The sequence below is a fragment of the Macrotis lagotis genome, chromosome 5, assembly GCF_037893015.1.
Source record: "Macrotis lagotis isolate mMagLag1 chromosome 5, bilby.v1.9.chrom.fasta, whole genome shotgun sequence".
Classification (NCBI taxonomy): domain Eukaryota; kingdom Metazoa; phylum Chordata; class Mammalia; order Peramelemorphia; family Peramelidae; genus Macrotis; species Macrotis lagotis.
The window spans coordinates 34,894,660-34,911,231 of record NC_133662.1 but is presented as its reverse complement, the minus strand read 5'-3'; the positions used below and the strand labels follow the sequence as shown (position 1 = coordinate 34,911,231).

Genomic DNA, 16,572 nt, shown 5'->3' with positions numbered 1-16,572 from the left:
TGGCTGGCCAGGGAGGTGTTGGTTGTTTTCTCTGGAGTGTCTATGACCTTGATTTGAGGCCTTCTCCCTTTGCTTGAAGGGAGGAGTTGGAGCTATTGAATGCTTTTGCCTTCAGTCAATGGTGCTCTTTACCCTGGACTGAGGTCATTCCTCAGATGGGCTGGTTCTTCTGCTCACACACCTGGGCCTGAGGCAGAAGTAGTCTGCTTTTGTTCCAGAAAGAGGTCTGAGCTGTAATGGAGGTGTGGACTCAGAGTTCCTCAGACCAGAGGAGCCCAGGGATGGTGTCTGCAGCTCCCCTGCACCGGAACTCTCCCCCCCAGCCCTGTCTGCAAACTCTGGAGGGACAGCACCAACACCAGTACCTCTGCTCCCTAGTTGACTCAAGTCCCACAGCTGATCCAGCAGGTCTGGCTCTTGGGCCCTCCAGACTCCTGGCTCCAATTCAGCTGTTAATCTGGTTGATCCGGGGCTGATCCTCCATCTGAGCCCAGACTCACCCGCCTGAATTCGGCCAGTGCTGCTGCGGGAGACAAATCCTGAAGTAGATGTTCTTTCTCCTGGCTTTTCTTTCTGGGTTTTGTGGGTTGGATATCTCTTAAGAGGTTTGTTTCATATGATGGGGAAAAATCAGGAGACTTTAGAACTGTGCCTATCTTCTCTCCATCATCTTGGCCGGAAGTCCTTAGGTCATAAATATAGCAGAGTCAAGCCTGAATTTTTTTTTTTCTGGAAAGAAGAAAATCAGTAGTTCTCAGGCTGTTAGAAGTCCAAGTTGGACTTTTAGATAGTCTAGAAGAATTTTAAAGTAACAGGATCCTGTTCAGAATTCAGTATTTGATGCATGTTAAAAACCACTCCACTGGTACCTTCTTTAAAAAAAAAATCCAGAACATTAGTGTCCAATGATTCTTGCCTGTTCTGCCCCATCCCATCTCCCTGTATCTCAAGAGTATTAAGAGAAAGGGGATTTGTATTTCCTCATTTTTATTTTGCAGATAAAAGATATCCCATTCTATTTTGAGATCAGAGAACTAAAAATTGGGGACGGGGTGGAAACAAGAATTTGAAATTAATTGGAGGCAAATTTAAGGTGGGGTGGGCTTACTTGGAGGACAAGACAGGGGAAATCATCTGCACATCACTGCAACCACTGGGAGGTTGTTCAGGATCTTAGCAGGCACTTTCCTCTATTTCCTGAAGTTGGGGCAGCTAGGTGGTGTAGTGGATAGAACACTGGTCTTGGATTTAGGAGGATGGGAGTTTGAATCCACCCTCAAATATTCGCCACTTACTAGCTGTGTGACCTTAAGCAAGTTGCTTAACCCTGAATACCTCTCATCCAGGGCCATCTCCAGTCATCTTGATTCATATCTGGCCACTGGACCTAGATGACTCTGGAAGAGACTGGTAACTTAGCATAGTACCCCCTCACTCAAATCCATCATTGAAATCACATACTTGTCATGGTATCCCTGATGCCATGGTCTTCTTTGAAAATGAAGGACAAACATTTCCTGAAGTTTGTCCAGGCTCATGTTTGTTACATTCATGGCACCATTGCTGTTTTTGCCTTTAATCTTTTTTCATTTTTCAACATTAAAGTCTCTTTTGGTCTTCTCATTATGTGGTCGAAGTAATAAGTTCCAGAATTTGAACTACCAGTGAATCATCTGAATTTCTTTCAGTATTGACTGTTTTTATTTCTTTACTGCCCAAGTGACTCTCGAGTCTTCACCAGAACCACAATTTGAAAGCATCAATTCTGTAGCACTCTGTTTTCCTTAGAATCCAATTCATAGTTATACATTGCTACTGGAAAAACCATAGCTTTGACTGCACAGACTTTTGTAGACAAGTTGATGACTTTGCTTTTTACTATACTGTCCAGATTTGTGATAGCATCTTTTAATTTCATGGCTGCAGTAGCTATAGTGATCTTTGAGCCCAAAATATAAAAATCTGATGCTTTCATTCTTCTCCCTCTATTTGCCAGAAAGTAATGGGACAAATTGCCAAGATCTTAGAGTTGAGGGTTTCTTTTTGAGGGGGGAGAGGATGTTTAATGTAATGAGACCAATAGATATGGGTATACAAAAACTACCAAAATAAGATTGAACTACCTAAATGTGTAAGAGTAAGGTCAACTAATGCAGGTCAACCTCCATTCCTCAGAGTGGTATTGGATTGGTTCTGCAGGTGGGACTTGAAATTCAATAAATCTAGGAGCTTTTTAGGGGTGAATTAATTAAATATTTGACCAAATGTAGCCCTGGAAGTATATTCTAAATTTCCCAATGACCCCTGGCAGGAAAAAAAGTTCTCCACCCCTGAACTCTGTTACAGGTAGAATGCAGACTGCATAAAAATGAATTTGTTTTTACTTTAGGGAACAATATAATCTACAATACTGAGTGAAGTTGATCTCTATTAGATAAAATGAGATAAAATTACATAGTGACTGACACCTAACAGATGATTAATAAAGGTTTGTTCCTTTGCTCTGGGTCCTGTGACCAGATATGAATTAGGATGACTGGAGATGACTCTGGTTGCAAGTTAATCTGGGTTAAGTGAATTACCCCAAGTCACATATCTAGTAAGTGAGGAGGACCTCAGGCACTTGACACTGGACCCAGATAGCTGGTGACTTAGTATAGCATCCCCTCACTCAAACCCAATTCACTTGCTTGTTATAGCATCACTTCCCTCCCTGATATCATGGTCCTCTTGAGAACAAAGAGGAAACATGAGTTTTGGTGACAAAGCTACCTGTCTATACACTCTTGTCTCCTTTGTTGGTCTTTCATTCAGACCATGCCCACTAAGCCTAGAAATCTTCTTATGCTTCCATCCCAAATCCTTTTTTTCTCTCTCTGGCCTATTGTCTTGATATCTCATCAGCTCTGATTCATTTAATGATCATCTCTATGCTGATAGATTTAATTATCTAGCCTTGATCTCCTTCCAGACCTCCAGGCTCTCATCTTCAACTCTATATTAGACCTCTCAAACTGAATGTCCTGATGTCCTGAAAACATCTTAAACTATTGAAATAGCCTGTAAGTTGGATTTCCTTGTCTCAGATCTATCCCTGAACATTCTCCATTAAGCTGTAAAATTCATCTTTCTAAAGTACAGATGTGACCATGTCATCCTGCTATTCAATAAACCCTAGTGGCTCTATTATTACTCCACTTCACAGGATCATATGTAAAATGCTCTGTTGATCCTTCCTACACTAATCTTTCTACATTTTACTCCTCTCACTGGTCACTCAATCTTTCAACTCAGAATTTTCACCAGCTGTCTCCTAATCCTGGAACTCTCTCCTATATCCCCTATTCCCTGACTTCAAGTCCCACCTTCTGTAAGAAACTTTTCTTAGTCATCTTTTTTTCCTCTTAATTTTATTTATTTAAAGCAAAAGTGACTTGCCCAAGGTCACACAGCTAGGCAGTTATTAAGTATCTGAGGTCAGATTTGAACTCAGGTATTCCTGACTCCAAGGTTCTATCCACTGTGCCACCTAGCTACCCTTCTTATTCATCCTTGTTTCTTGTTTCCTGGTTTTTTTTTTTAGGCTTTTGCAAGGCAAATGGCATTAAGTGGCTTGCCCAAGGCCACAGCTAGGTAATTGTGTTTGAGACCAGATTTGAACCCAGGTACTCCTGACTCCAGGGCCGGTGCTTTATCCACTGTGCCACCTAGCTGCCCCCTCATTCGTCCTTAATCCTATTGCCTTTCCTGAGACTATCCTCAGTTTATCCTGTTTGTATCTTATTTGTACAGAGTTGTTTGCTTGTCTCCCTCATTAGAGTGAGTTCTTTAGAGCAGGGCTGTTTTTTGAGTTTCTTTGATCCCTAACACTTCACACAATGATTGGCACATGGAAAGCTTTCATTTACTGAAACACCTTAATAAAAACTAGTGAGACATTTGGAAATTGTCATTTTATTAATACATGAAAATAATTGTTTTAGTAATTTTATCAGTATTTTAAAATAAATTTTATTAATATTAAATTAATTAAAACTAAATTCATGCTGGATCTGAATTTTATGTCATTTATTTCTTAAATTATCCCCAATCTGGGGCATTTTATTCTAAGAATTTCTCTCCACCCAAAGCTGAGTGGAGTAATATGGCTTCCCCTGAGTGGAGTCTGAATAAGAGAGTCAGTTTGATCTCATCAGTAATATCCTTCAAGAAACAACTTTTAAAATCAGGACATCAGGAAAAAGGGGGGGGAGGAACCTTGGGTCTCCTCAAAACATTGGTTATTATTAATTTCTGTCAGTAAGAAGAATTTAATTATTCTTGTTTGCCTATAACTTGAATGAGAAGCTTTTCAATTTTTACTTCTATAATAATCATATAATGATTCTATTTTCTAGTTCCTAAAAGAAAATTTCAGATTCAGAGAATCTCTGAATTGGAAGGGACCTCGAAGGTCATAATGTTGAACCCATCCTTGAATGAACATCCCTTCTGAAACTATTGGAACCGATTTTTTCTTCATCTTTGTAATGACATATAAATATCATTATGCACTTATAGAAAGTCTAAAAAAATTCATTTTAAATACTGCAAAATGAATTTATATTAATTTACAACTCATGTTAATCTATAAACTTTCTTTTTGATGATATTGTGAACTGCAATGAATAATCACTGAAGAACTAAAATTAGAGGTGTCTCTAAAGCTATAAATGGACAGCACCATAGTACCAAGGACCATTGGCACCACAGAAATAATGTAAGGGATATGTGTACTTGGAAAGGAGGTAAGAGGGTCAAGGAGTCAGAGTTAGGGATAATAGAGAACTTGAGTATCACCTGAATACCCAGAGAATGATTAAGTGAGCTTAAAGCAGACTTCTGGGTGGACCTGCTATGGGAGTTCATAGATTTACAGCTGTGAGAGATTAGCATTGCTTGTATCCAAACCTATCATTTAAGAGGGGAGATGAGGCCCCGAGTGGTTAAACTACTTGTCCAATATCATACAGATAGTGTTGTCTGACTGCAAGTCCAGTGCTTTCACTGTGGCAGACTGCCTTGATGTTCTTGATGATAAGACAGAGGGATTATGATCCATTCTACTATAAGAAATACCTATATTGATAAGATCATAGATTTGCTGAAGTATATGGTCTAAAGACTAAGTTCTCTTCTAATTTGTCATGGAAAAAAAAATCCTGATCCTCCCTTGATTATTGAGGAAGGCAAGAAAGGAATGAAGAATGCTGTTTTGGACTTAGAAGACCTATATAAGAAGTTCAAGCCTTCTAGTGAGAAGAAGCCCCTTGCCTATTATTAAATGATTAATTAATATTAAATTAATAATTTATTTTATTAAATTTAATTAAAATAAATTTATTAATAATACATTTTTTCCACTTTGAGATAGCACTAACAAAAAAGGAAGTTTTCCTTTTATCAAGCTAGAATCTGCCTCTTTGAAACATGATCACTGTTCCTAGTACAGTTTTCTGAAGTAAAGCTGAACAAGTATAATCCCTTTTCTCTATAATACTTGAACATAACTATCATATTCACCAATACCACCTAAATCTATTCTTCTCTAGATTAAATATATTTCCAATACTGATAGGAAGATTTCAAGAGCATTATTTTCCTGGTTCTCCAATAGATTCTTATAACATTCATTTATTTCTTTACCAAAAATCAATATTATTGGGTAAGGGGATTTGAGAGAGGAAAAATGAGTCCCATCTTTCGGATGGCATTTTTGCTCTTTCAGTTCTTGTAGTCTGCAAATTGAGCTCTAACACTACTCTCACTCCTGACTCCCAATGAGATGTAAGCTACTTGAGGGGAGGGACATTTTCAGGTGTCTTTGTCTCAGCAGTTCCTACTATAGTCCTTTGAACATTCTACATGCTTAATAAATCCTTGTTTAATGAATGACTTCTATGATTAAAGAAAACCAACTCAAATTGTAGAATAGGCAAAATGAGTTTAAATTGTTGCCACATTTTCTTGAATGAGTTGTTCACAGAAGTACATGTGTATAAACAGAATACCAGGCCTATTTTTTTGATATTTGTATCCCCAGTCTCTAGCACAGGGCTGTCGAAAATATGACCTGTGGGTCACCTGCAGTTCGTTGTGAGATTTATTTTTTTAGATTTTTTGTAAGGCAATGGGGTCAAGTAGCTTGCCCAAGGCCACACAGCTAGGTAATTATTAAGTGTCTGAGGTCAGATTTGAACTCAGGTACTCCTGACTCCAGGGCCAGTACTCTATCCACTGCGCCACCCTTCATTGTGAGATTTTATGGGGCTTACTTGGGGGTTTAATTTTCATGAGGGGGACAAAATAAAAAAAATAATTTGCTTGGAATGAGTATTAGATTTTCTAATTCCATCACTAAAATAATCTCATTGATGTTTATTTTCTTTGGTATTTTTAAGCAGTATGACTGATGGAGTATATTGCATGGAATTTTCAATGGCTCTCTGGGATGCCTTGTGTCTCTCTACAATGCAGACTAGTTGTGTTGTCTCTTTGCTGCTGTTTCTACTTTCACACTTTACACCTTTGCCTGCCATATTGATGACATAAGTTCCCCCACTTTCTAAAAAAGTTAAAAGTACCATAACTTTCCTAGCATTTGCTAAACCTAACTCAGGTAAAGTACAGATAGTAATCTATTTTTTATTCCAGGAGAGACCCTCGAATAATTATTTTATTTTAACTCGGCCCTGAGGTAACTTAAGGTTGGACAGCTCTTCCCCAGCACAAAGCCTGCACTAAATAAATGGTGGTTTGTTTATCTATTCAAGTTCTGAGTAGAAATTGTCAGGGGAAAGTGGCCTGAATGGTTGAGATTTTTCTAAGGAGAGAGTGTCACCTAGGGGAAGTAGGTGAAACTGCAAGTGCTGAACCCAAAGGATCTAAACTTGAAACAATTTGTCTTAGACAGCCAAATAAGGCAAGATAAAACTGTGGAAATGATTTCATTTTCATAGAATCACAGATTTAAAACTGGCAATCTTAGAGGCTAACAGCCTATGTATTCTTTACAGATAAACATAGATAAGACATTGGGATCCAGTCCAAACCCTCCCTCATTTTATAGCTGAGGAAACAGACCCTGAGAGATTAAGTGACCAAAGTCACACAGCTAGTGACAGAGCCAGGATTTTCATTAAGATCCTCTGACTCCAACTCCAGTATTTTTTTCTTTTAGGGTTTTTTTTGGCAAGGCAAATGGGGTTAAGTGGCTTGCCCAAGGCCATACAGCTAGGTAATTAGTAAGTGTCTGAGGCTGGATTTGAACTCGGGTACTCCTGATTCCAGGGCTGGTGCTCTATCCACTGTGCCACCTAACCTCCGTGTTTTATTTTTTTGCTTCACCCTTGAGTTATTGTTTCTTGATGCTATATGGAGTCATTAGCTTCCACTTGCCCAATTACAATTTTTAAGGACCTATTTTCTTCAGTGAGTTTTTAAGAAGTACCTCCTTCCTTCACTAGGATGTTGATCTTTTTTCCTGACTCTTACATCTCTCATTTCTTTTCCCAGCTTTTCCTCTTTCTCTCTTATTTGATTTTTAAAATCCTTTTTGAGTTCTTCCATAAATCATTTTGGGCCCAAGACCAATTCACTTTTTCCTTTAATGCTTTGCATGTAGCCATTTTGAAATTGTTGTCCTCATTTTGAGTTTGTATCCTCCCTCTTCCCTGTCACCATAGTAACTTTCTAGGGTCAGGTTCTTTTTTTTGTTGTTTGCTTATTTTCCAGTCTATTTCTCCACTTTTAGGGGCAGCTAGGTGGTTGGTGCAGTGGATAGAACACTGGCATTGGAATCAGGAGGACAGGAGTTTGAATCCAGTATCAAACCCTTATCCAATACTAGATGTGTGACCTTGGGCAAGTCACTTAAATCCAATTGCCTCATATCTAGAGCCATCTCCAATCATTCTGCTTGATACCTGGCCACTGGACCCAGATGGCTCCAGAGGAGAAAGTAAAGCTGATGACTTAGCACAGCACCCCCTCACTCAAATCTAGTTCATGTTCTTGTCATGGCATCACCTCCCTGATGTCATAGTCTTCTTTGAGAATGAAGGGCAAATATCATCATCATCATCATCATTGCTTTTAACACTTTTCAAATCCTGGAGTGGATGGGGACTGTCCCAAGGTTCAGGTTTTTTGTTCTGTTATCTTTAGGGCTAGTTCTGGGGGTTTGTAAATTTTCAATTCTTTGGAGCTGGTATGATATAAGAAGTCTTGTCACTACCCTCCCAACTTGTGATTTGTTCTTTGAGCAACCACAAATACTGCCTTCTGTCCTGGAACTGTGACCACTTCCCTGCAGCCAGACACTCTAGTATACTAGTACTCCTCCTCACCCTAGATCTGTTGCCCCATAGTGGGTAATGAATCAGCAGCCAGCTCCTAGTGCCAACTAAGGGTTCCCTGACATCTCCTCCTACCCAGTTTGACCCACTTATTATCTGTGAACTGAGAGCTCAGGAACTTGCTGCCAAATATTTAGTTGCCCCCAACACCTGCTATTGATCTGAACCAGGGTTCTGGTCTTGCTGACTTACCAGGTGAGGGTGCCCTGCATGATCCCAGGAACAGACCTCTCCTGTCAACCTTCTAAATTCTCTTGGACTGGTAAACTTGTTTCAATCTGATTTTTTAAATTGGTTCTCTTTTGAGTTGTTTGGAAGAGAATTTGGGAGAGGTTGGGTTCTTGCCTTTAATCTGCCAAGTTGGCTCAGCCATCCCCTACTTCACATTTGAAGCTTGGAATCTGCAAATTCTTTTTAAAATAGTATTATTTTTTCCAATTATGTGTAGGGATAATTTTAAACATTTATTTTTAGTAAAATTTTAAGTTCCAATTTTCTACCTAGAATCTGCAAGCTCTTAGGCAGAAGAATTGAGAGGAATATTCTTTAATGATGTGATTCCAAAAAAGTTGGGAAGGAGGGCACTATTTTCCATATATAGATAAATGGTTGTTAACCATTTATTGCTGAATTCCCTTCTGAGAACAATAAACACATTCATCTCCAGCCTGTAGGGTGCCTATACAAACTTTATAAATTTGGGACAAAAGTCCTTAGGAATCCATGACAGCTTAAAACATTAGCTTTCTTAAGTGAATTTACATTTTTTTTTTTTGGTTTTTACAAGGTAATGGGGTTAAATGACTTGCCCAAGGTTACATAGCTAGGCAATTATTAAATGTCTAAGGTCATATTTGAACTCAGGTCCTCCTGACTCCAAGGTTGGTGCTCTATCCACTTTGCCATCTAGTTGCTCCCTTGAAACTACATTTTTTTTTAGGTTTTTTTGCAAGGCAATGGGGTTAAGTGGCTTGCCTAAGGCCACACAGCTAGGTCATTATTAAGTGCCTGAGGCTGGATTTGAACTCAGGTACTCCTGACTCCAGGGCTGGTGCTCTATCCACTATGCCACCTAGCTGCCCTGAAACTACATTTTTAAAAGTATCAAATCTTCACTGGAAAATCACATCTGACAATGGATGATTAAGATTATCTCATCCCATTTGGGAGCCTTCTCAGTGCCTCTGCTACTTTCTTATGAATGCTTTGACCCAACTTATTCTAAAATGAAATATTTTAATTTTCTCCTTCCATTTTCATTATTGAAAGCTAAAGAATATACATTTAATGTATAATCAAACTCCTTTAAATTATTTTGGACTTAGAATTTTTGTTGAAAGGTGATAATTGCATGGTCACTGTTTTGATCTCATCACTCAAAGAAAGCTGTTTGAAGTGATTTTTTTAAAAAGCTGATTACCCTTTTTCTATGTATACCTTTCTTCTTCCTGCTGCTAAACTGAATTCCTTAAGACTCATAAAGCTATTATGCTTTCTCCATCTTCATCCCTAGTCAATGCCTGGAAAGCATTTAATATTTTTTTAAACAATAAAAGATTAGTATAATAGGGTTTAAAGGTGGAAGAACCTTTTAATGATAATTAGCAAACTCTTACTGTGGTAGATTTTCTACTGCTTAAGAACTTAAAAGACTTGTAATTAGAACTTTAAAAAAAAAGTCACACACATAAAGCAACTTAGACTTAGCAATTGTCCCTGTCAATCAAGCCTTCTGTGTCGAGCTTTTTAAAGGCATAACAATTGTGAGTGAACAATGGATATTGTGCTGGCCAGTAGTCAGAAGGCCAAATTTAGCCTTAGACATTTACTAGCTGTGTGACCCTGGGCAAATTATTTTGCCTCAGTTCCTCATCAATCAGCTAGAGAGGAAAAACCTTTGCCAAGAAAACCACAAATGGGTCAGAGTCAGATAAGACTGAAATACCTCAACTCTTTCTCTAGTCTTGTCTGTTTGTATCATCCTTTTTAGGACCAAGTCCTGACCCACAGGGAAATCAGAGTCATTTTAGATAAACAAAGGGGTTCAAATGTTGAATAGTAATTTTCAGGACACCATTAGTGGAAGCATATCTCAGTCAAGAACTAAAAAGATCTGACATTTTATCATCACCAGTCTTAAGTCTCTTAATATTCATACTGAGTTGACAAATACTGTACCTGTGCATCATTGTCCATTCATTCTCTTTGGAATCTAATAATTAGAGCTTACTACTCTGGTCCTTTTTAAACCTCCAAGATGAACATAGACTATTTTAATTAAATTTCCTTTGCATGATAATCGTTTAGAAATAATTATCTCCTGAATGGTAATATGATCATGATTCACAACTGTAGGCAGATGAGAATACATGAGCAGGGAACAAATCTTAAATAGGCAAATTGTGTCATAACATAGTTGTGTCTTAACATGTAGAAGTAAGCAATTTTGAATGTACCCAGAACAAAGCTGCTATTTCTTCCCCAGGATCATGTCATGTCATATCTGCTCTGTCCATTATCCCCATCCCCTGGGTACCAGAAACTTGAACTTCATCAGAACTCCAGACACTGAACCCTGATGGGGAGGTCTTTCCCCATTATCTTGTCTATCAAGAAGTCCACTTCCCAGCAGTCTCTGCTTCCTTCCCTTTCTAGCTCTTCTTTATGTATTGTCTTCTCATTTTAATGTAAACTTCTTGAAGGTAAAGAGAGTCTTGTTAGCTTCTGTTTGTGTACCCACTTCTTAACCCAGTGCCAAGTATATCTAAGCTCCTAATAAATGATTTATTTCTCTCCCCTCCTTCCTATTGCATTTGATGTTGATCAGTCAATAATATTCTGAAATATCCTTTCCACCTCAAATATCCTTTGCCTTCCATTCTCCTTTTGTAAACATCTGGCCTTAGTATAAAGATCTTTGGTATAAAATAGGACCAAAGGTCAACCACAGGGATTGACTTAGTGAGCAGACAATTTTCTTCACTCCAATTCTTTTAAAAAAAAGTTTTTCAAGGTGTCATTAACAATACTTTCACCAATGTCCACTTGGATCAGCTGGCAATATGGAATCCAAGCTTGTTCCATGTTTGCATATTCTTTCAGTAGAGTCTTAGTTCTTCTATTCAGTTTATTTGACTTTATTTGTACTGCACAGTTGTTAAATATACTGTATGAAAAAATTGCTTGATAAAAACCCTCTAGAATTTAAGGTTCAACACTAAAATATTCAGTAGAATGGAAGATATCAGAAATACAGGATTTCTTATTATCAATTAATAAATAAGTTAATAGAGAAGTTTTTTTGAACATTTTTGGGGTCTTTCAGTTGAAAAGCAATACCCAGCTTTTTTCTACTTTCTCTATTTGCTACTTGGGAGAATGAAATGTTCCTTGGCTTTACTGCCTTAAACTCCAAAAGGAAAATCACCACTTGGTTAAAATTGAAAATTGAACATATTTGACTTTATAAGGCACTAAATTCAAACAATAGGCAGCTTGGCCCAGTAGATAGCTTGGCTTGAGTTCAGAAGACTGGAAGTTCATAAACTGGTTTGTGAGAGTTTAGGCAAGTCACTTAGCTTCTAAATATGCTAGGCAACTCTCTAAGCAAAATAAAAATGATAGGTAAGTTATGTATTAGGGAGTTTTCTCAGTAGGAAATTTCCTTAAATCAATGAAATCATAGTTAAAGGAAAATTTAAACAACTATCTTTGAACCCAATGGAAATGGAATTAAGAACAAAGACTTGAAGGCTGTTCAAGAATTAAAAAATGCATAAGAACTATATAAATATAAAGCTCAGGGAATGGGGGTTGAGAGGAGGACAGACTGACTCATCATGGTTAGACAGTTGCTGACAGAGGCTAAAGGAGAATTGGTGGCCTGTAAGAAGGAATAGTTTCATGGGTGCTCCAGAGATCCAGGATACTACAGGTTCCATAAAGTTTTTTTTTATAATAACAGTAATATAAGCTCTTTTATTTATTTATTGGTTTTGCAAGGCAATGGGTTAAGTGCCTTGCCCAGATCACCCAGCTTGGTAATTATTAATTGTCTGAGGCTGGATTTGAAGTCAGATGCTCCTGACTCCAGAGTGGTGAACTGTGCCACCTAGCCACCCCTCCCATAGTTTTTAATGAGTATTGCCTATTCTGACATAGACCATAGGGATTTTCCACACTGTAGTACACTTCTAGTTGAAGCATGTTCTTTATGGGAAATAAAGCCCACATATGTTCAAACCTAAGAATAAAATGTGGACTCTTCCTAGGTGGATGATTTGTCTAGGTCAAAGTAGATTGGCTACTGGCTTGGAGATCTACAGCAGACTATTTTTATGTGGGTTCTCTCAAAGGGCTGGAATGATCACATGATGAGTTAAGGAGACAGGGAAAATAATAGGGTCTACTTAGGACCACAACTGTTCTCCAAATTATTGAGAAACCTGAACAAGGACATCTGGAAACAGCTATCCCTCCCACAGATCAGAATCTGCCTGATGAAAGAGTAGAGCAAATTCCTTGTTCAACCATAGAGTTCTGTTGTCATAAAGGTAGCTATGATGCCTCCAAAGTAACTTGGAATGCAAAAGAACAGTGCCAAAATACATGCTGGAAAACAATGAATGAGAGTCAGAATACATAGTTTTCTGAATATTTCTGCAGACTCCATTTTGGGAAAATAAAGCTGATATATAATCCTGTCACCATTTACACTTCAGAAGTAGGTGGGTGAATAGCCAGTCCCAATGGGCTGACAGTCATACTGAGAAAGGGAACTATTATCTGAATGAGAGAAAAGGAAAGGAAGATCAGAGAAACCAAATAATTCAATGTGTTTGATCACTGATTTCTGGCCACTTGGCATTCAAAAATCAGTTGGAAAGGGTTCTGAGATCATCTCATCCTTTAGATATCAGCATTTTGAACAGCATTTTATCCAGTTCAATAAGACTTGTGATGGAAAATGTCATCCACATCCAGAGAAAAAACTGGAGTCTGAATGAAGACCAAAGTAAACTTGCTTTTTTTTCCCCTCTTAGGTTTGAATTCTTCTTTCCCAACATGACTAATATGAAAATATGTTAAACATGATTGTAGACGTACAATGTACATAATCTATCAGATATTATTGTGGGGAAGGGGAACAAAGTAGAAAATTATGGAACTCAAAATATTACAAAAAGATAAATGTTAAAAATTACCTTTGTATATAATTTGGAAAAAAAATAACATTTATCCAGTTCACTATTAAATCCCTCTCATCCCAAGAGGAATCCTCTCTGTATTAGCTCCAGAAGACTGGAGCTGGAATTCTGCACAGTTAGGACCAGTCAGTATGGGTTCTTCTTGATTCAGAGTCATGATGAAACCTAATCAAAGTATCTTCCCTATCTATACCATCTGAGGATTATCACTGAAGGAAAATAAGTATTTTCATTATTAAAAGAAAAAACTTTTAAGCTTTTCAATAGCTATAGTCATAAGCTCATACTTAGAAATAATGTTTAATTTAAAGTACAGCTCTTTAAAAAATTGTTTTAATCTTCTCCCCCCACCCTTTCTAGAGTTTTTTTTTTTCCCAAGCAAAATCCCAATACATGACATGTCACCCTCAGGCATCCTTCTTGGTCAGCCCAGCCTTGATCTTGCGCCTTAGAAGGGCTGCAGTAGTACCACTACAGGCAGCCAAAAGGAAGAAGGAGAGGCAGGCCAAATAGACAGAGAAGGAGCTATGCCTCTGCAGAAAGATATCCTGTCGTTCTTGGTAATCCAGCAGAATGGCCTCTAGTTGGGACAGAGTGCAGACCGACAGAAAGGCATGGAAGATCTGGTGCCCATGACCCACGATATCGCAGGAGCCTGGGAAATATTTCTCTGGGACTGGACAGGAGAAGAAATAGGCACTGACCAGAAAAAAGAAAATCTGTAGGGTGTGGTACCAGGCAGCCTGCTCCTGACAGCCAGACAGGTGGCACAGTGCCACTCTATGGGCCACGGGACTGATATCCAGAATGAAGGCCAGCCCAGCTGGGACAACTTGACAGATCTTCCTCATGACTGGGTAAGGCCTCTGATAGCGGTATTTGGCATAGCAGCAACCAGCACAAGACAACCAACCACAGAAGGCAGCTGCCGGCAGGAAGAAAAGCCAGAACCGTTCATACCAGGCCTGGTCGGAGCTATAGAAGAAGTGAGCCAAGGCACTGCCATACTGGTAGACACTCACCCCAACGTAATCCACAAAGTAGAAGGTATAATGGGACAACTCCGATTTGGACTGCAGCAGGTGGGCCAGGAGGCTGCAGGTGAGGTATGTGATGGAGGACAAGATGAAGAGGAGCAAGGGCAAGGAATGGGCTGAGGTCCATGGCAGGGTTTCTGCCTCAACAAAGGCTTGGAATCTCAGGAGGACAGCCAAGGCTGCCAGCAAGTGGGTCCAGACATTGACCACCTCATTGTGTTTCTGGAAGAGACTAAAGAAATAGTAACGCCACTCATGGCCTGTTGGGCGGTAGCCAGTGTGAATGTAAGGCTCCCTGAAGAGTTGGGGCACATCGGTTTCTGGGACGGTACAAGGCATCTTGGGAAGGCCATCCTCCAGGAACTTGGGTAAGCGACGGAGCTGCTGTCCACTGACAGAGAATGTGCTGAGGCGCTCCAGGATAGCAGTGGTCATGGTTGCTATACCTAGGGCCTCTCTGTAACAGTTTCAGGACCCAGGAGTCTTTAACCTAGAAGAAAAAAATGAAGCCAAAGATTGATATATAATAGGGAAGAAACTATACATATTCTTTAGTCTAACAATCAATCAATAATCAGTTTTTAATTAATTAATTCATTGTTTCCTAAATGAGTTCAAACATTTTCTCCGATTACATGCAAAGATAGTTTTCAACATTCATCATTCATTTGTTCATTCATTCTGGCCTCAGACACTTGATACTAACTAGCTGTGTGACCTTGGGCAAGTCACTTAACCCTGACAGCCTTGCATCCGGGGCTATATCATCATCCTGATTCATATCTGGTCACTGGATCCAGATGGTTCTGGAGTAGAAAGTGAGGCAGGTAACTTAGCACAGCACCCCCTCACTCAAATCCAATTCATGTGCTTGTCATGGCATCATCTCCCCGATGTCATGATCTTCTTAGAGGAAAAAAAGACAATCATCTATTTATTTATTATTATTTTTTAATGATTCCACACATTTCCCCCCCAATTACATGTAAAGATAGTTTTCATCATTCACCATCCATTTAGTTATTTATGCATCCATTCATTATTTTTAATGAGTTCAAACATTTTCCCCAATTTATAAAGATAGTTTAACATTCATCAGCTATTTATTTATTCATTATTTATTTTTAATAACTCCAAACATTTTTCTCCAATTATATGCAAAGATAGTTTTCAACATTCATTCATTTATTATTATTTTATTAGATATTAATATAGCACTCTACCCATTATGTTACAAAAATATGGGATAATCATCTAATTGACATTATTGGTATAAACACTGACTTTCAATATCACTAATGAATAATCAACAAGTTATTTATTGACTACTATGTGCAAGCAGTTACTGTTCTCAAAATATTAAGGATAACCTAAATCACTTTCCAGTGCTTATGTTTCAGAAAGTCTGAAGACTTGATATAAAGATTGAATCCCCTTAGTTCTAATTCTTCTTTTACAACATGACTAATATGGAAACATGATTATACATAAATTAGATTATTTGCTGACATGAGGAGGAGGGGTAGGAAGGGAAGATGGTAGTAAAATGTGGAACTCAAAAGCTTGCAAAAAGATGAATGTTCAAAACTGTGTATAATTGGAAAAATGTCTGAAGTCATTAAAAATATATGGACAAATTACACAGTTAAATTGGTAATAGCATGCTCAATGCCTGGTACAATTTTAATAAGGAAAAGTATTTTAATAATTATCTGAAATGGGCAAAAAAACCTTAATGACAAAGGTCTTGCCTTAATGTAATTTTTAAAGAACTCCCCACTGTGGGTGACTAAACCTGAACGTATGGTTATACAATTATTATTAATCTTAACTTACAGATGAAGAAACTAAAGCTAAGAGTAAGATGCTCAGGCTAAGATCTCAGGCCTACACTCACAAGGGGAAGTACAGAACATCACAGCTAGATGGCAT

The 16,572-nt window shown here is 38.3% G+C and overlaps 1 protein-coding gene across 1 annotated transcript in view; it reads right to left on the bottom strand.

Moving 5' to 3' along the window:
- Positions 1 to 13,884: 13,884 nt before the first annotated feature.
- PAQR8 (progestin and adipoQ receptor family member 8) overlaps positions 13,885 to 16,572 on the bottom strand; it is a 52,372-nt gene continuing 49,684 nt past the window's right edge. Inside the window, exon 2 of the mRNA XM_074237184.1 lies at positions 13,885 to 15,130. Within this exon, the coding sequence (XP_074093285.1) occupies positions 14,011 to 15,075 (1,065 nt within the window). The 5' untranslated portion in view covers positions 15,076 to 15,130 and the 3' untranslated portion in view covers positions 13,885 to 14,010. The remainder of the gene's footprint in view (positions 15,131 to 16,572) is intronic.